Genomic DNA, 21,918 nt, shown 5'->3' with positions numbered 1-21,918 from the left:
CGTCAATATTTGAATTAAGTCTGGACAGACTTAACCCCCCCCCCCAAAAAGTTCAAGCTCAGGATTTTTTTCCAATTTAACCCCTGTAGGGGAAGTCATATTAATGTTAAAAAACCTCAGAAATTTTCATGTCATGGGACCTTTAATATAGCCTGCCTGTGATGAATGCCGACTGCACACATAACCACATGCTTAGTCTTGGGATTCCACAACTTCCCTTGATCATCCTCACAACTTTGCTTGTAGCCATTTTGTCCTCCGTTCCGTTTCTGTATGTTTATTAGGAAGGATGTAGAACTTCAATTTATAATTTGGTAGTTTATTGGAGGTACAGAAAACGACACAGCAACTCATCGGCGTGATTGTCCCGTGTATTTCAATTGGCGCCAAGGGAATGTTTTCCCCCACGGGCTAAATTCACATCACGTGACGGGGCGTTCCCGGGGGCGTTCCCAGACCAACCGTCTGTATCTATGTTGCTAGTGGCTTTTTTAAATGACCAACGGTTTTAACGGCAGACTTCCGATCGTTTTCTGAGGTAACGTAATCTCTGGTAATATATCCTTTCAAATTGCACATGAATTCATTAAATTAACATTTATTTACGTCCATTGCGGTGTCAATTGGGTTTCATTTCCTTTTCTGTCTTCTTGTTGTTTGACAGCGAGCAGTAACGTACATAACGTAGTGTAATGGAGTTAGGTTAAGTCCGTATAATGTCTCTTATAAAGTCCTTAATAGCAACATAAACGAAGATTAATATAGCATAATACAATACCTCGGCTACACACGCTTATCAAATCTCGTTATCATTAATGTATGGCTGTTCATAACTGATAGTTTTCTCTTGACTGTATAGTTAATTTGTATGTACATTCATTCATACAAACCTATGTAATATTTAAGTGATAATTTTTTTTTTCTCCCTTATCCATTCTCAGATATTAAATCATACACCACATATAATTTTTTTTAATTCTTTCTATTCTAGTCCTGATCGCAGAGTTAAGGTCCTGTCTCAATCCTGTACTGCTGAAGCAGCTGATCGAGGTCTTCAGGATCACCACACACTTCAGACAGGTGTGTGGACAGACCGGAGATAAACTCAGCAGGTTGCTGGTCCTCCAGGACATCACTGTTGTAAGTGATCAACCTAGCAGTCATCCTGCGTCTCTTCTCAATGGTGTCAAAATAAAAATACATTTTAATTTGTATTGATATAGGCAATATTTCACTGATATTCATTGATGTATCCTCTTTTTCTCCATTTAGTTTGTGTCAGATGCAGATAAAGAGTCACTAGGAACAGGTCACTGCATCTTTTGTAATGTAAGTACACTTTAATTTGTTTAAAGCTGCATATGCATGCATCGAGTTAAAGTCATTAGTTAATTTTTAAAGCGCAAATTTTTCCAAAAATGAAAGGTCTGACATTTACTTATACCTGTATTACTTACTGTATTACAATAATAAGCTATTTTTATCTGTGACTCAGACATCCTCTTGGGATAAAGTCTCAAACCCAGAGAACACTGTTGTCTCATTTAGTCATTCACACTCTGTCACTCTCTGTGTATCTCTGCTATCAGTAAAGCATACATTAATTTATTATTAACTAAAACATTTTCCAAAAAAAAAAAAACTATAAGTGCCCTGGGAAACTTCCCAAAGAGGAAATTTTGACTTTCTTTAGGCTTATGACTTTGTTTAGGCTTATGTGTATATGTGTATATATATATATATATATATTTACATTTTAATTGTTGTTTTCTTTCTCATGTAGATGCTGGAATAAAAAGCAGCCATGCTACAGCATCTAAAATGGAGACTTCTATTATAGTGGCTCTTTAACATAAGAGACTTGGGATGGTGGAAGGAGCAGAAGATCAGAGATCTACTGGTGCCCCTTAGGGGATTGATTTATCTATAATTATCTATAATATCTACTTAATGTTCTAATGAAGCTATAATTGGTCATTATTCTGTTTTATAAATCTATTCAATATATTCTAGTGTTCAATAGTTTGGGGTCAGAAAGTTTTTTCTTTCTTTAAGGTATTCAGCAAGGGTGCATTAAACTGATAAAAAGCAACAGTAAAAACGTTTACATTGTTGGACAAAAATCCTATTAAAATAAATAAATAAATGCTGCTCTTTTAAAACCTCTAAAGTAACATGAAAAAAAGATATTACTGTTTCCAAAAATGAAGCAGTGCAACTGTTTTTGAGATGCTAAAAAAAAAAAGTTTATTGAGCACCAAAACAGAATATTTTAATAATTTATTTTGGATTGTATGACACAGAAGACGAGTAATGGCTGGTGAAAATTAAACATCATAGTAAAACAGAACTTGTTTCTCTAAAAAAAAATTTTTTTTTACGGTTATTAAAATTGTAATATTTCATAATGGTACTGCTTTAACTGTATTTCTTATCAAATAAATGTTTTGGTGAGCATAAGAGACTTGTTTCAAAAACATTTACAAATCTTACCTATCCTAAACTTTGAACAGTGTTAAAAATAACAATATTTTTATGTGGCCGTGAATAAATCAAAGTATTTGAAATGTATGACTCTTTAATTTATTACTTCTACTAATAATTATTCTAAATGTGATTTAATAGTAATATTGCAGCATTCTGCAGGTACAAAGTTTTATTTGTTAAGGTCACAAAGGCCCTACACAGGTTTATGTCCACATTTCCCTCCAAAGTGTGGGCATACTGTGAAGACTGCTGGGGCCCTAGGTCCACATTTTCAGCTGGGACGCTACTTTGGATGAATAAAGGGCACACTTTTGGCCCACAGTATTCCCACACTCTCCCCACTGTGCCCACACCCAGCCCACACTGTACCCACACTCTCCCCAATGTGCCCACACGTCAGCCCACACTGTACCCACACTCTCCCCACTGTGCCCACACCCAGGCCACACTGTACCCACACTCTCCCCACTGTGCCCACACCCAGGCCACACTGTCCCCGCGCTCTCCCCACTGTGCCCACACCCAGCCCACACTGTACCCACACTCTCCCCACTGTGCCCACAGCCAGCCCACAATGTACCCACACTCTCCCCACTGTGCCCACACCCAGCCCACACTGTACCCACACTCTCCCCACTGTGCCCACACCCAGCCCACACTGTACCCACACTCTCCCCACGTGCCCACACCCAGCCCACACTGTGTACATACCTGTGGTCATGTTATGGGCACACAATTGGTCCTATTGGGGGCCCACTCAGATTTGTGTGGGCCAGCCCACACTCAACCCACACTTTTGGGCTGTCCCACTCGGGCCCCACACAGGCCCCGCAGTGTGGGGCCCACACGTGCCCCGCATTTCACGCCGGTATTGGGGCCCACAGTGGGCTGCCCACACGGGCAAGATTTTTTGCCCGCAGTGGGCCCACGCAGGCCCCAAAGGGGCATGTTTGCTGGGTTAGAGCAAAGCATGAAAGAAAGCTCCTTTGCCTCTTCCCCTGACATCTTTGAAATAGACGAATGCAATAATATTATACATTGGATAAAATATAATGAAATAGCCTAGACAAAACGTTTTCAAAATGGGGACCAGGATGTTGTGCAGTAAAAATAAAAGGAAAGAAAAAACTACAAATAATTCAAACTATTATGGGTACTGCCAACAAGTATTATGGATAGGCCTATTATATTAGTCTCTTATATAAAACTGTCAAAGTAGCCCCGCATCCTCTTCAACGTGTAACGTTAGCTATAAAAAAAAATTATAGTGGGCCAATAATAGGCGCAAAAGCTACAGCCGACCACGTACGATGGCCAAAATTGCGTGTGTGTGGGGTCATAATAACCATCAGACCAAAATATATCTTTTTAAAAAAAATTGAAAATTCATATTTTGATTAAAAAAATCATATAGTGAAAATAGGGGTCATTGTCTTGGCAAGTCAATGGAGTTGGACAAAAACTGGGGGGGGGGGGGGGGGCACATATATTCCCCAGCAATGGTGCGATGACTTACTGTACACATAGGATGTTCTTCTCTCACGTTGATCAGTCTGTAGAAATTAGTTCGACGAGATGTAAATCATTTAAAATGTGACAGCCACTGTCCTCTTCTGTAACCGTTATGTTACCTACTTCAGCGAGAGTCTGAGTCTGTGTTGCGCATGAGCCTGTGGAAATCTTACCCAGATACAGCAATGCTATTTTCTGATTGGCTGATCGGTAGCTATATTTTTTTTATTCGATTAGCTGGTGCGTGTCAGGGCTATTAAAAAATAGCGCTGCAAGTTGGTGGGCGTTTTCCTCGTAATATCTCTGCGTGAGAAATACAAGGTGTGGCGTGTGAGCGTGTGAACGGGTTGAAATGCGTGGGTCTCACGCCCAATGCGTGAGAGAGAGCCCTGAAATATCAAGGCAAGACATTATATATGAGATACTTGCGAGTTTGCTAAGAATAAGTAGTGTAAGCTAAATAGTGTTTGTGTGGGTTCCTGCTCATGTGGAATTGGAGGCCAATGAAGTGGTAGCAAAGCAAGCAGTAAAATATAATGAGATAAATGTGCAAGTAACGTTGAGCAAAAATGAAGTTAAAAGTAAAATAAAAGAATTCATAAACAATGAATGGCAAGTTATGGAATAATGAGGTCAAGGGAAGACAGTTGAATAGTATTCAGAAGCAAGTAGGAAACGGAAGAAGTGTTTTTGGGAATAGGAAAGAGGATACGATTGTTTCTCGTATTAGAATAGGGCACACTCGATTAAATCATTCCTTGTTTAAGATAGGAAAACATGATACAGCAAAATGTAATTATTGTGATCAGGCAGAAACAATAGAACATGTTTTAATAAAATGATTAAAATATGGAAAAGAAAGGTTAGTACTTAAGAGGATAGTAAGACAATTGGGTGTGGTAGTATTCAGTATGGAAAGTCTATTGGGGAAGCAAGTAGAACAAGTAAGAATATATAGTGCGATAATGAAGTATCTTAAAGCGATAGGAGTAGATTGGAGAATTTGGAGTATAGGGGATGAAGTTGTTTATTTAGTTGCTCATTGTTTTTTAGTGCTCCACACTCCAGTCCAGTTGGTGGCGGTAATGCACCGAAAGTTGGTTTGCCAACCGCCATAAAATACCAAACGAAGAAGAAGAAGAAGAAGAAGACGCAAGAAGGACGGAAGTACGTTCCAGTGTAACACACGCCAGCAAAATTTGGGTTGGGTGTTTGAAACAACAATTTCTAACACGTTATAACATTATTAGTAAGGCCTCAGCAACATGGGAGGTGGTGACCTTGTAAGTACAATTTTGTTTTAAGTTGTCTTTTTCGTTTAGTAGCGCAGTTGCTAAAGATAACCGTTGTGGCCTAGTTAAGCTTGTATATTAAAACGTACCAATATCACTCACTAACCGTTAATAAAACGGACTCAACGGTTACTAAGTTACGGTGCCGGGGAGCTGACATGGTTGGTTCACTTAGTTTTGCTGTGGCGACGAGATGTTAACTCGTGGGAAAGTGTTATTATGTCGTGGCCACGAGATCATTTTGTCGAGGTAACGATACGATGTCGTGGCCTCGAGATACAATGTTGAGGGAACGACATCCATTTCTCTTGACCACGACTTCTTATGTTGCGGGAACGACTAGTTTGAATTCCAAACGGATTTTTTGCACCCTTGATTTTAAGCTACAATAATTAATCCTAAATTTCGACATTAACAACATCAGACGTGCGCACACTCACAAGATCTCCCTGTTGTGAATTCAGTTCACTTGGGACTCGCACTAAATGGTTAATTTGATTCCTTGACTTTTTCGACTCTAGAACAGCTTCAATCGGATCATTCTAATTCGTAAACGAATCGTTTGGTGCGATTTGCGATCCGATTTAAAAGGTTAATTGAAAAGACCTTCGTTCATTCATGAATCTTTTTTTTTTCGTTCGTTCATTAATCACAAACATGTGAGAGTGAGGAGTTGTCGTCATGGTACAGAGCCCCTACCCTCGATATCACCCTCTCCGCCATGTTGGCAGGATGCCGGCGGCAAAACATGATTGTTTACGTGTGTTGATACCTCGGTAGTAGAGGAGGTTCTCGCAATTCCGCACTGTTTTACCATGCCGGGAAGTCACTGCTGCGCTAAAAACTGCTCCAGTACCTCACACGACAATATAGGTAACAGGAACAATGTAAAAGTTTTTAGGTTACCGAAATGGACACCGCATCAGTCTGCAGCCTCCTCTGAATCTCATACACCTTGCATTCACACTGTTAATGGCTGAAATCTAACCAGGACATTTACATCTTCCAATCACACATTTAACTACCCTAGCCAACCCAGAACTGGTTTGCCCACTTTGCAGCCCCCAACACAAAAACCTGGTACAGTATGTGTCATTGGACAAAAATCAAATTACAACTAAATACCTAAACATACACTGCTTAAGCCTACATAAAAACATGTGGGAAACGCTTGTGTACATTGAACATCTCGTTACAATCTAGTGTTTACAAAACAGTCGCAGTTAATTACTTTGTCATTTTGGTCAAGAAGTGTCTGCTAAATGCAATGTAATTACAACACACTAAAACGCATGTGAAGAAACTTATCTTGGCCAGCACAACGCTGTTTTCACCATCTGGAGCAGGGGTTGGCAACCTACGGCACGCGTGCCAACAGTGGCACGCAGAGGGATAATCGCTGGCACGCAAGCAATAAGGAAAGCTGTATAATGACGTACAGTTTGATGTAATAACTTCTCATAGTCACACAGCCTGTTAGGAGCTACAAATACTATTAAAGTGTGAGAATTAATTGTGTTGGCACAGTGGTTAACCATAAAAATAAAAAATGGCACGTCATGCCGAAAAGGTTGCTGATCCCTGATCTGGAGGCTTGTAGATGGACCCAGCCACAGCAGAAAGCCTCATAACTTTCCAAAGACTTGTGGCTTTTAAACTCCTGCATTGTGTAGTAACTTACACCAAAAACAAGATAATTCACAATGTCCATATGTGCATGGAGTAAATGGTGCAGGTCTCTGTGCCACTCCGCTGCAGAGAGCTCATATGGGTCGATATTTTGGATGACTGAGACCTCCAAATACCGCTGTTTTGTGCTTGGTGTGAGCTTATTCCTGTAAGGTCCCGTTTCTTTCACCATATCTTTTTGCATTGATTTACTTTCTTCCTTTTCTTTCTCGTATTCGTAGATCCTTCTCTGTCCCGCTGAAATAATAAAAGTACAAAAATTAAAGAGCTCTGGAAGTTTAGTCCTGCCTCTGTGAAGTTCTGAAGGCGTTGCCCCTGGCAACCGATACGTCTCCTACCGTCATGGCAGACCGGCTCAGACCCCGCCCAAATCAACCCAAATTGGCACGTGACTCCTCACTCTCAATTCTGCGTGTTGGAGCATGTGATATATTATAAGGAATAACGATATGTTTTATGAAATGTAGTGTAGTAAAAAGTACAATCTTATGCTTTGGAATGTAGTGAACTAAATGTTACTTAAAATAAAACTACTCCAGTAGTACAGATACTTGAAAAATGTACTTAAGTACAGTAATGAAGTAAAACTGCTCAGTTACTGACCACCACTGGGATTCTTTGATGAATAGAAAGCTCAGCATTTATCTGAAATAAGCTTTTGTAACATTATACACTATACTAGGGCCGGGGCGATAAATCGATTTTATCGATTAACTCGAATGTGTAGTTTACATGGATTTGTTTGAATAAAAATCGGTTTTCTTTTTAACATCTGCTGACACTCCACTCAGGGCTCCCGTAGTTCCCAATGGGCTCAACCGACCCCCTGCGCATTTGCCATAGACTATGTTTACATGTGGGCGGCTGTTTTCATAAACGGACATTTTAACCTTTCCGGTTTTAAAAATAACATCGTGCACACATGTAAGTTTTCAGAAAAGTGTTCATTTACACATACCCGTGTATATATGCCGTTAAGAGCATGCCAAACCTGTAGGTGGCAGTGTAACGAGAAGCTCAAGCCCATGTAAGCCAATCAGAATCACGAAAATCACATGTAAACATAGATTGCACTTTTAACGTAGGTGAGAGCTCTGGCGCCAGGGATGGAAATTAACTTTTTTTGTCCACCGACCACTGTGGCTGGTGGATTTCAAAATCTACCAGCCACTCAATGTTTTTACCAGCCACTTTCTTGTTTTTAACCGACAATGTGTAACTGCATGTGAAAATTAATACTACAAGATCTACAATACTTAAGCAGTTTATTTAATCTCAAGTCTCAATGAAATACTGACATTTTCTATTTCAGTGATGCTCAAAAATGCTGCCTATCTAGGCAGCTTACTAGGTTCTCTCAACTCTGTAGCCCAACCGATGATACACCGCACTGAACTTTTTTTAATGCACAGAAACATTTTTACGACATTCTAAACCGTTTTCGTACGCATTAATGTTGTATTTAATTCCAAAAGAAAGGAATCGCCAGTATTTTTGTGTAAGTGTATTTTTGTTTTTTTTTGTGGTTAAGGGAACATGTGGGGAAAAGTCCCCTGTTCAACACCATCACTGAAAGAAATCTCGGCTCACAAACTTGTACACCATCGACAAACGAACGCACAGCGTTTTTAATACATAATTTTTATGCGTCTCATCATGCCAGAGCTGTCAAACATGTGTAGTGATACAATGTTGTTTCTGCATTACAACTTACAACCCTCTACGGACACCTTGGCAATTGAATCGCCATTGGCTAGTAACTATTTTAGCTTACTCGCCAGTCAGTCAAGCTTTATAATAATCAAGTATCATTTAAGAATAGAACTTTAGTAATTAGAAGTAAAATTGATAACCATGTTTGAATGCTTATTAGTCTTTTTAACTGAACATTTTAACTGGACTGGTGGTGGTGCTTTTTTGGTCATTCAGTGTTTCTGCAAAAAAAAAAAACTACAAAAATACTGATAAGATGATAATAATAATAATACGATTCCTACTAATAAAAACTATAAACACACTAAGGATTACTAAGGATTAATGAGCTGCTGGATTCATTAATATTAACAGAGACAATTTGATATTAATCAGGTTTTGTGTGTTCGCTCTAACTGATTTGCTGAAATCAAAACATGGACGATAACAGGTGAGCGCCAGCCAATGAGATTGCCTTTCATGCATTAAATCCACCCACTACCGGAAAACCTGAAGTCTTGCATAGGAACGCTGTTATTTTGACAGGAAAATACAACAAATAATATTGTTTAAATGTAGCACGTCAATCCTCTCTCTCTCTCTTTCTCTATGTGAGTGTGAGAGAAAGCGACGGCGATTTGTGTGCCTTAACACTAGAGTTTACGGTACATTTATACAGGTGCGTTGCGCATCCATTGAGGAAAAAAGCACAGATCGTCTGACAGAGTGTGTTCGTGAGTGAAACTATCTGTGCTAAACTTAGCCTCCAACTCACACACTGGCGAGTAAAATCAGATAATTTATTAGCCATTGGCTAATATTAGACTTCATTTAGTAGCCAGAAGGAAGATTTAGTTGCATATGCGAGTGATTTACTCGCAATGTAGAGGGCAGTGTTAATTTCGTTAACAAAGACGACGACGAAAGATATTCGTTAATGAACATTTTTTCTTTGACCTAAGACGAGACGTTGACGAGCTAAAAATAATATCTGATGACGAAATTGACAATTTATGCCGCGTTTTCGTTAACCAGGCGGGAATGGACTATAATGTTATTTGAGAACTACCGGACATTCAAAATGCATCCTATAGGCTATTGTCTTCTAAAATGTGCGTCCTTGTCATTGGATTGCTATCAGATAAGAGCCGTCTGCATATCTAGTCTCAGTATAGCAGCCGCAGTGGATGGAAAGACTTCCAAAATGCGAACTAATGACCTGAAACAATGGCCTCCGCACCCGAAGGAGTACGGATAAGGTGACCGGACGTCCCGTTTTTCCTGGAAGTCACAACTCGTTGGTCAGTGTCAGTATTTCATGCATGCCTTCCATCTTAAAGGGACAGCATTCCAAATTAAATATTTGTCATTAATGTTAACCAACAAAAGACGTTAAATGTATACATGTTAAGTAAAACCTACAGTATCTGAAAAATTAGTTTAATTTGTATCTCTATTGTATTTGTCTTATTGTGCTTCTTTAAATAAATAAATAAATATATATATATATATATGAGTTCACCCAAAAATAAAAATTGTCATAATTTATTTGTTTTCCCAAATTCTGTCCTTGATTCAAATTTCTCATAAGCTTAATTGATTTGGTCTAAAGAGAGAAGAATTACTGAATATTTTAATTTGAAAACTATATATAAAATAAAAATAAATATTGGTAACTACAGTTTGGCTAAAACTATTGACTAAAAGTTCACTAAAATGCAATGACTTTACGTCGACTAAAACTATGAAAGACTCAAATGACTAAAATGTGACTAAGACTATTAAGCATTTTAATCTCAAGACTAAGACTAAATCAAAAATGCCTGCCAAAATTAACACTGGTAGAGGGTTGACTAGCCACAGAGCTAACTTCTGAAAAAGTACTTGAAGACTGGAAATAAAATGCATCCCCCGGACAGCGGTTATTAGACGTATAATACTGTTTGTTAGTTTGCTTATTATGCAGTTAAAAACAATAAGATAAACAAACTGTCCATATAATCTAAAATGTTGCAGAATGCTGGAGGAAAATAAACTTACCCGGGTTTGACAGAGACGTGACTGTATTTGGAAATTTGTGCGCCATAACAAATTCAACTCTTCACGCGATCTTGTATAACATGAGCGTGTGCTATAAAATGTACTGTAAATAACCAACAACCAACCAATCGAGCCCGGTTTACACCGCCTTTCTCCACGGAGCTGCTTCGGATGATATTACACTTTATTGCATGTTGTACACACCAGGGATGGAAATTAACTTTTTTTATCCACCAGCCGGGTAAAACACTCTGCGATTTTTATTTACCCGCCATGGTGGCCGGTAGGTGAAGTGAGTTTACCCGCCACAACACAAAATCACCTGCATTTAGCTGGTGGCGGGTGCTAATTTCCATCCCTGTCTGGCGCATGAGATCACTGGCAGCTGCCAGTGGTAGGTCATGTGATCTGTCAGTAGGGATTAGGGGTGTAACGGTACGTGTATTCGTACCGGACCGTTTCGGTACAGGGCTTTCGGCTTTTTCGGTTTTCACAATTATGCCAGAAAAGAAAATAAGTATAACAAATATGTATTTACCCATTTAAACTTTTTAATTAATCGTTTTGGGTGAAAGTATGGTGTATTGTTCTAAAAACAAATGTTGAAAGAATTATACCCATTGTTTGAAATGGTTATACTGTCTGCCGAACACGCTTTGCAGCTGCTGCTGTGATGCTGTACTTATACGCTTCCAGTGTGAATACTCGCGAGTCTGCTACTGTAGGTGACATAGAGGGAGGCCGCCGACAGACCAGAATCTTGTCTTCACGACAACAATATCTATACTTCATGTTGAGGATAAATATAAAGCCTACTGATAAAAAACACCGTCAACAGTATTGACGGCAAAATAGACTATGTTTGACCGGTGCAATACACCAGTGTGTCACCGGCCTAAGGTTTTCAAAAGGCATCACGCGAGTGTGAACATCACTACAACTAGGAAAAAAACGATTGTAATTCAAACGCAGCTCCCGTCGGCATTTAAACAGACCTTTGATCTTAATTCCGATCGGTCCAACGCAATAACGAAATCTGAGCAGGTCTAAAAACTGAAACTGTTGATGCTGCACTTCACACTTTGGAAAAGTTATATATATATATATATATATATATATATATATATATATATATATATATATATATATATATATATATATATATATATATATATATATATATATATACACAGTGTTGGGGAGTAACTAGTTACATGTAACGGCGTTACGTAATTTAATTACAAAATTATTGTAACTGTAATTAGTTACAGTTACTACGAAAAAATGAGTAATTAAATTAGTTACTTATGAAATTTTTTTACGATTACAAAGGGGATTACATTTGAATATTTACACACATCCACATACAGATTTAACTGATTTCTTTCCCAAATTGCACTGACTATTCTGAGACATACCGCCCTAATAATTTCCGGGATACGGAAATACACTCTGGTTCTTAGAATCCAGTCATAAAAACGGAATGCCTAACGCGGACGGAATATGCCACATTTTGGATGACTAAATAAAAACTAGGTCAGTACACTTGAAATAAAACATGACATCGACTAGTGTCTGTGAATATTAAGCCCCAAAAATGCAATATATGACTTGCACATTCTGCGTGTCTGTGGAAATCAGGCGCGGACGGGACACCAGGAGAACCGGGACAATTCCTGGTGGCCTGGCAGCCGATTTTGCCCCACTATTTAATATCATTATTGTATAATTGCCTGCTGAATGTAATAAAGCGATCATTTGCGAATCCGCCATTTGATAATTAAATCTCTAATAAGTCATGAAGAGTGTGGACGCGCACAGCTGGAGCAAAGAAGCTGAACTACTGTTCAGGGTTTCAGGTCAGTTTCATCTGTAAAGATACTTTTTTGTCTTTGTTTTTTTTTAATTTATTTATTCAAGCAGCAGCACGTTGCTCATCAGTCATCACTCAAAATACTATATAAAGGACATCATTATTATCTATTGTAATGTTACAGTAGTAATTTAGCTGAAAAAGCTAAAATTTTTTTATAGATTTAGGGGGAGCTACGACAGACAACAACACAACCCTTACGAAAATTAACATTTTAATATTTAACTCTAAATCCAGAGAAAATGGTTACTATTGTTTAACTGTGATAACCAAAAATGTAAAATTATTTTACAAATGTATTTATTTAAAAATAAATACAAATCCATTTGCAAAAAACAAAACAAGGTTATTTTACTTTTATATAGACTAATAAAAGCATGGTAATTTTTTGTAAGGGAAAACATGACTCATGTACAGTATTAGGATTTTTCTATAAAGATATTGTAGTATTGTAGAGTATTGTATTGTAAAGTATAGTTTTGTTCAATCTTGAGTATTAAAGTCATGAGAGAGATGGATAACAGGGCAAAATAAAGAGACTGAAGAGAAAAATAGAAGTGAAGGTGCAGTTCAGGAGAGAACTTTTAATTATTTTGCATGTCCCCAAATTAAAGATTTAAACCTTTTTTATGTCAGGTCCACACAAAAAAAAATAGTTTTTTTCCATGAATTTGTTTGTATGAGTTTGAATTTTCCAGTCTGAAGTTTTTTCCCAGTCCGCCCCTCCTGTAAATTAATGCCAAAGACATAGTTTCATTTACTACACATAGGCCTACTGAAGCTTGCAGTGTTTTCAACCTCTCAATATAGGAGTACACGAGCACATAAACATAATTTCTAGAACTGCTCTGTGTCACTTCATGTGCATTTTACTTATTTTGAGAAAACTATCATCATATACAGAGACAGCAGTTTCAAAAAACACCAATGTTTCAGGAGTTTATTACACAGAATACGTCACATGCTTATTAGATAAATGTATTTAAGTTGATGTATATGCTTTTATTTATTATTCTTTAATTTTCACAAATTTAGAAAAGTAATCAAAAAGTACTCAAAAGTAATTAGTTACATTACTTTAATAAAGTAATTGAAAAAGTTACACTACTATTACATTTTAAACAGGGTAACTTGTAATCTGTAACCTATTACATTTCCAAAGTAACCTTCCCAACACATATATATATATAATATTTATATATATATAAAATGTGAGCAGGCCTACAAGCTGGGATTGGTAATGCTGCACTGTAATCATAGTCATTTATTTATATTTTTCATTATATTTTATTATATGATATTGGTGTGAAGTGAAGTGACATTCAGCCAAGTATGGTGACCCATACTCAGAATTTGTGCTCTGCATTTAACCCATCCGAAATGCACACACACAGAGCAGTGATAACACACACACACACTGTGAACACACACCCGGAGCAGTGGGCAGCCATTTATGCTCCGGCGCCCGGAGTTGGGGGTTCGATGCCTTGCTCAAGGGCACCTAAGTCGTGGTATTGAAGGTGGAGAGAGAACTGTACATGCACTCCCCCCACCCACAATTCCTGCTGGCCCGAGACTCGAACTCACAACCTTTCGATTGGGAGTCCGACTCTCTAACCATTAGGCCACGACTTCCCTTCCCTCAGACTTGAGACTGAGAGTATTTTATTTAGTGGAGAACTTTGCAGCAGTATTTTATTTCTTATTCTTTTTTTATTTTATATATATTTTATTAAAAAGTATTTAAAAAGTGTAAACAAATTGTTAAAAAAAAGTTGTATAGTAATAAACAACCTGCAGTTTAATGTTTGCATTTCTTTCCCTTACTGTACCGAAAATGAACCGAACCGTGACTTTAAAACCGAGGTACATACCGAACCGTGATTTTTGCATACCGTTACACCCCTAGTAGGGATACAATGATATTATTTTTTTCAGAATCAATGCCAACTCAGGTTTTTAAAAAAAATTTTTATTAATGTAGAATTTCTATACTATTGTGTGTTCGCCTGATCATCAGTTTTGTGTGTTAAACACAATCTACTAAATATAGACAACTTAATTTTATTGAAAAATAACAAATGAAAAAATATATAATCCCAATCCATGGGTTAGTGGATAATACAGCAGCAAAAGTTATTCTAGAAAAATCATGAGTGCACAATAATTATATAAAAATATTAAACATTTGGTGAAGCAACATTATTTTGTGGGCAACAAATAAAAGTTAAGTGTATGAACAGAACAAAAAAGACTCAATCTTTCATTATGCAAAAGTATAATACGAAACGGTATGGCTCCAATACAGAGCAGCGCAAAGTGCTTATGTGCATCCCATGTACAGAATGATGTGCTTGAAGTGACATGGAGTCAGGAGCGCTCCATCCAAAAAAGTGAAGAGATGTCATGCGTAGGGATGTCAATTTTCGATCATTTCCTTGATCGATCGTAGTTTAAATTAACGATCTATTAATCGTTAACCTTAATGCTGCAAAATGTCCCTATTGCAGCCACACATTCACCGGCATGACAGGATGTGTAAAGCACACACACACACACACACACACAATAAAAAAAAAACTTTCACGCTTAGTATGCTAGTAGCAGGATTATAAAATGAATAGATGTGATTATGATCATTTGATAAGATGAAGAGATTGCGTCATACGTCTGAGGTCATTGTACTTTGTTGACTGTTTACTATCCTGCACGGAGACTGCTGAACGTGCCTATTTAAATGGTGCTCTGGTGCTCGTTGTTGTATTTTAAAACACAATTGCAATGTTTTAACTGACTTTATGGCATTTAAAATAAAATTATCCCAAACATAGCTGTGGCACGTGTGGCTGTGCAGTAAGTGAACCGCATCCATCGGCACTGCTGCAAAACACTGTTGCTCACATAAAAAAAAAAAAAAAAAAAACAATTCGTGATTTATTAACTAGGCTTGTACTTTACACACATTCGTATATAGAGGGAAAAGATAATCCTCTTAATTCATGTGCAAAACCATCCTTGGCATAACAGCAGAGTGGATCGGTATACTACGGTCTATTTAAACTGACCAGTTTAACCTTTTAAATGTTTAGATGACAATTTTATTTTGATAATGAGCAGACTGCGATGTAAGTTTGAATTGCTGGAATAGCCTACGTGTGCGCTAGGGCTGTCAAAATTGCTCAATGACGTTCGAATATTCCCTCTAAAAAATACACGAATATTCGAACTATTCGAACATCTGGTTGCGCATGTTGTCAATGACGCGCATTACGTCAATAACAGGCCAAAATAATACAAAGAGACATAACTACTTTATAAGTTCAAACATATATGACAACGTATTACCTACACAAAAACAAGGAAATCAACTAATGGCCAAGACTGCAGACCTCACGCTCTCTCACTCTCACGTTCTCTGCGCATAATGGTTTAAATGAACAAACAAATTTTTGTGCAAGCAATTTAAGGTCGCGACTGTTGTCTCAAATATAGCAGGCTTCATTCAGTGATTGAAACAAATATTATTAATATTAATTGAAGTTTTACAGCATATAGAACTGACATTGAATGCTCCGAGCGAGCTGTGCTGTGGTAAACATGGAACTTTTCCTTGACATGAAACGATAAATAATCAAACCTCGGATCCATTGCTTGACAGAACTCCCCGAAGCGTGCCCCATCCGCGATACTGATCGGTCTCATGTCCTTACAAATGAACGAAATTATTTTATCCGTTATGGCCTCTTGTCGTGTTTCAGACAAAGAGCTTGCGGCGGGCGATGCAAAGTAACGTTAAGTGTCAAGACGTGACTGTTTAGCTGGAGTTCCACACATTATGCCATGCTCATTTGGGTGCACATTTTTGAGATGTGACCTCATGTTGCTAGTTGTCGAATGGTATGCTAACTGTATCTTAAATAGCTTGCATACAACTTTGTCTCGCGGGTCAACAATTTTACCTCATTTTCTCTGCTGCGGTCGAGTTGGGCTCTGCACTTGCTGGCATCTTCCATGAAGATGTAGCCCAATTGCTACAAAAAATAAGCCCAAGGCTAGCACAATCGCGTTTTTCGGCGGGGATCCTCCAGTAAAATTCCCATAACAGGGGCTAAATATCACGCTATTGGGGGTCGCTTCAACGCGTGAACATAGAAAACAACCCGTGGCAACAGTGTTAAAGTAGCCAAATTCGACAGGAAATCCGCGGACTTGGCAACACTGAGTGCGACTCCTGTGAGGCTGTGACCTGTCCCTGAACCCTCAGGCGCCCTAGCGTGCCCACTCGCAAGGCAGACAACCACGCCTCTACTACCGCGGGCCTTTTTTTCCACTTTTTTTTTTTTATTCGAATATTAATTTTCACCTTCGAAATTCGTTTTTTTTAAACTATTCAAATACATATTCAAATTTAGAATATTCGTTGACAGCCCTAGTGTGCGCCAGGCTCCAGCGTGATCGAAAGAGCCAAGACATAAAAATACCTTTTCCACAAAAGTGTTTGCTTTCATTTGTGCTAGGGGTGTGCACGTATAGTCGAACATTCGAATATTCGTTCTGCTCTAATTATTCAATAAATAATGATATTCGAATTTCGCTATATTTTTGCTTACCATTACAAAGAACAAAAAAAAAGTCCACAATTAAACCTAATTCGGTCACTTTCTGTGATTCTCCACGGCATATTTGAAGATGTATGCAAGCAAAAAATATTTAATGAATGAATAAGAACTGCGGTCTTCTACAGTACTTCAAATATGCCGTGGAGAATCACAGAAAGTGACCGAATTCAAGAACATTGTTGCGGCATCTCTCATGCATCAAATAAAGACCACTAACTTGGAGAATGCAGTGAAAACTCCTCTTCTCTCGTCTGTCCTAGACCCTCGGCACAAACATCTCAGGTTTCTTGATGAAAACATGAGAGAAGTAAGAAGAAAAAAAACTTTTTGAATATTATCAGAACATTTTCCTTGATGCAAGTGGTGCGGATGCAGCCGCCGTCACCAACGATGAAGAGGATGCAATGCCCACTCGTCGGAAAAAGGCTGAGCCAGTTCTTCAGCGAAGATTACAGAGAGTCCAGCTGAGACGAGTGGGAACAGTTCTTGCTGGAGCCATGTATTCCACCAGATGAGGATCCCATTCAGTGGTGAAACCAAAACACGAAGCGCATCACAAAACTTAGTCTCTTAGCACACCGTTATTTGTGAGTCCAGCCAACGTCTGTGCCGTCAGAGCGCGTTTTCTCCGCGGCCGGCCTTATTGTTAACAGACTAAGGAGCCGACTTTCCCCCGATCATGTTTACATGCCTGTGTTTCTTAACAAGAACATGTAAAACAATACAAAAAAAGCAAAAAATATTTGCTGACAGTTTAAAACTTAGGCTACGTTCTGTACAATAGCCTAATTGCTACTGGCTGCTTTGTTTTTTTTTTTTTGTTCACTTTTTCTTTTTTTTTTTGCTTTTAATCTGTGTTTTTGTTTGTTTGCACGCATTGTTAAAGGTTTTCAGCTACAAAACACGATGTGTAATGTTCAAGCTTATTGTGTGTAAGCTTGTTCAAAAATGACGGAAACAATAAATATTGCTGAAAAATAATGTCGGTCTCCTTAAACTAAATTTAAATAAACGAATATTCAAATATTTGTTTTTTGTCAGCTCAAATATTCGAATGTGATATTTGCGGAAAACGCCCATCCCTAATTTGTGCACATTCACAATAAAAGGCAGTGATTCTTATCCTAAATCTTCAGTCTAACCCACTCTCACAGGTTTGTTTTATTTTATCTTTCACTTTTAATCACGTTTTTCGCATGAGTTGCCTCAAATTAATAAGTTGTAGGAACGAATTATCAAGTTATAGGATAGCCTTTCTTTTATCCTGCAGCCCTGCAAAGCGCACAATATTTTTATGCATTTAGCAGACGCTTTTTTTTTTTATCCAAAGCGACAGTGCATTCAGACTAATTTTTCTCCAGATTTCGAATCTCGATTCGATTCTCGATTCAAGTCAATGAATATAGATTTAATAACAAATACCATATGTAAACAGTAATGTGTCAATATGTACACTGTTAACAGTGTACTGTTTGAGTAAATGAATTACTCCGGGATATTGGTTTGTTTAAACTCAGAGGGAGTGTCAGCCACATTAAAAAAAGTTAACAGCTTAAGTCATTTGTGGATAAATGCGTATTGGAGATGCGAACAGTTTAAAATGATTCAGTTCGATTTGGTGAACTGGTTCAAAAAGATCCGGTTACATCGAATGATTCGTTCGCGAACCGGATATCACAAACTGCTTTGTTTTGAACTCTCTCACAACAGACACGGAAGAGAAGACAATGCTGAATAAAGTCGTAGTTTTTGTTATTTTTGGACCAAAATTTATTTTTGATGCTTCAAAAAAATTCTAACTGACCCTCTGATGTCACATGGACTACTTTGATGTTTTTCTTACCTTTCTGGACACGGGACAGTAGACCGTACACACAGTTTCAATGGAGGGACTGAGAGCTCTCTGACTAAATCTAAAATATCTTAAACTGTGTTCCAAAGATAAACTGAGGTCTCAAGGGTTTGGAACGACATGAGGGTGTTACTAATGACATAATTTAGATTTTTGGGTGAACTATCCCTTTAATGGTAAGGAGGGAGAAAGAGAAAGAATGCTCGCACACTTCTGTTGTGTGTGTGTGTGTGTGTGTGAGAGAGAGCGAGAGCAGGCGAGCACACTCGCGCACTTCTGCTGTGGTCTTTGATATCCACTCACTTAGCACACGCATATGGATTAAAACTAAATCGTCAAAAAAGACTATTTATAGGGGCATTCACTATAAACATCATTTATTTTCAACCGTAGGCATACATGACTTACTGGCGAAAGTGAATCTAGTAGCCTGTGTGTAATGCACTAGGCAGTACGTTACTACTGTCCCTCTCATTCTGCAACAGTACAAATACATGCACGCGTTGCACGTGTTTTGCTTGCTTGAGAGTTTCTGCATTATATGAGTGGCTTTTGCAATATAAATCGCAGCACGTTAGACAAAAACAAAAAATGCGACTTCTATTTGTGAAAAATATCACAAATTGCAAAGCGCGTCATTACAGTAATAAGTCGCTGCAATTGAGCAGCTCTAATGCTATTAAATTACAGGTGATGAACCATAGAGCAAAAGAAAATAACAAAGAAAGTAACAAACTTGTAAAATACATTTTAATGGGCATGATTGTGAAAATAACCGAAGGATATACAGTCAAACCCAAAATTATTCTGAGACCAGATATAGTTTTTTATATTTTATTTACTATTCGGTGTACGACACTACAGTTCATTTATGTAAGTAAGGTTAGCAAAATAAAGTAAACTGTGACAAATTATACCCCAAAAATTCTTAAAACAGTGGACTACCAGTAAAACAAATCTGGGACCAAAACATTTTCAGACCAAGTCTGCATGAACCTGGATGACAGCATGGCCAGGAGACAACAGGCGGTCATTAAGGCTAAGGTTTGCCTGACTAAGTATTGATAAATGTGTAAATATTGTCATACAGCTGACTATTTTTTTTTTTTTTTGGTTGATTGTAATCCATTACTATCATTTCTATCAAAGTTATCTAACATCATCAAGATTAATTTGTTCTTACACAGTTTAACTCTGTGTTCTTGTGATATTGTATTACTATCTTCTAAACTACAGAGATTAAACTGTGATTTAATGTGTAATGTTAAAAGTGTGTTTTGAAAAAATTTTGGTTTGACTGTATCTACTTAATAAATGAAGTTAACCAGCTAACATTATACATACTCTTTGGTATCTCTGCCCAATATTAAAAAAATGTACAAATGCAATAAAAATTTATGGACTCAGAAGACCACGGGATAGATAATGTTTTCTTGTATGCCTATTTTATATCATGGACTTTATGTAACATTTATTTATGATTAAAAATCATTTGAATGCTGACTACCGACGCATTTTACAGTCCGGTATCCAAGGCCTATGATGGTTAATATAATAATTTTTATAATGTAATAATTTTTGTAATATATAATTTCTTAAAAATAAAATATTAACCCTCTAAGCGCCAAAGTCGTAAAACCGTGACAAGACGTCATACTTAAAGGTCCCATGACATGGATTATTTCCTTTTCTTTAAATGCTTTTTAATGTTTCCATAGATGTACTTATATTGTTAGCAGTGTTGGGAAGGTTACTTTGGAAATGTAATAGGTTACAGATTACAAGTTACCCTATTTAAAATGTAATAGTAGTGTAACTTTTTTAATTACTTTAATAAAGTAATGTAACTAATTACTTTTGAGTACATTTTGATTACTTTTATAAACTTCTAATGAATGTTAATTTGCAACTGTTAATCATCTTCAACCATTTTACACCATGCAGGTTTAACCTTAAAGTAGTGCTCAATACTGTTGGACTTTTACCATCCTTCATCACTTAAATTAAGATGATCACATTTGAACACATCCACCATACAATCAGACTTTACTTAGAGATTGATCTGAATTTCAAAGCAGATTTAAAATCAAAAGAAATAGTTTATATATACTGTTTTTGAAACCAAATCTTTGCATAACTACAGGCATCTAACTGCATCTAACAATGGTTTGGGGAAAAATAGTTAATAAAAAAATAAAAGCATATACATCAACTCAAATAAGGTTATCTAATAAGCATGTGTCCTATTTTGTGTACTAAACTCCTGAAACATTGGTGTCTTTTTGAAACACTGCTGTCTCTTTGTATATGATATGATGATAGTTTCTCAAAATAAGTAAAAAATGCTCATGAGCAGGGCCGGCCCTGACCAATTTGCTGCCCTAGGCAAGATTTTACCTGGCGCCCCATGCATCACAGCCCATTTCACCCTGTCATTGTGTTCATGATTTAGCATATATATATATATATATATATATATATATATATATATATACACACACACACACACACACACACACACACACACACACTACAGCAGAACTGTTTCCAACAATCATAATAAATCATCATATTAGAATGATTTCTAAAGGATCATGTGATAGACCGGATGTCACATGTGACACTGAAGAATGGAGTAATGATGCTGAAAATTCAGCTTTGCATCACAGAAATAAATGATAATTAAAAGTATAATACAACCCGAATTCCGGAAAAGTTGGGACGTTTTTTAAATTTTAATAAAATGAAAACTAAAGGAATTTCAAATCACATGAGCCAATATTTTAATCACAATAGAACATAGATAACGTAGCAAATGTTTAAACTGAGAAATTTTATACTTTTATCCACTTATTTAGCTCA

The 21,918-nt window shown here is 37.3% G+C and overlaps 1 protein-coding gene and 1 long non-coding RNA gene across 2 annotated transcripts in view; both read left to right on the top strand.

The window, feature by feature from the left end:
• Positions 1-996: 996 nt before the first annotated feature.
• LOC132154264 (uncharacterized) lies at positions 997-2,359 on the top strand. The gene is made up of 3 exons (XR_009437131.1): positions 997-1,140; positions 1,273-1,333; positions 1,784-2,359. It is a non-coding gene; the product is annotated as an uncharacterized LOC132154264 (long non-coding RNA).
• A 2,771-nt stretch (positions 2,360-5,130) lies between these two features.
• The window catches only part of cwc25 (CWC25 spliceosome associated protein homolog), a 53,711-nt gene continuing 36,923 nt past the window's right edge, over positions 5,131-21,918 (top strand). The window contains exon 1 of the mRNA XM_059563951.1: positions 5,131-5,282. Within this exon, the coding sequence (XP_059419934.1) occupies positions 5,265-5,282 (18 nt within the window). The 5' untranslated portion in view covers positions 5,131-5,264. The remainder of the gene's footprint in view (positions 5,283-21,918) is intronic.

Source organism: Carassius carassius, chromosome 12, assembly GCF_963082965.1.
Source record: "Carassius carassius chromosome 12, fCarCar2.1, whole genome shotgun sequence".
NCBI classification, from domain to species: domain Eukaryota; kingdom Metazoa; phylum Chordata; class Actinopteri; order Cypriniformes; family Cyprinidae; genus Carassius; species Carassius carassius.
Note: the sequence above shows the minus strand (reverse complement) of the source record. Positions and strands in the feature narration are given on the sequence as shown.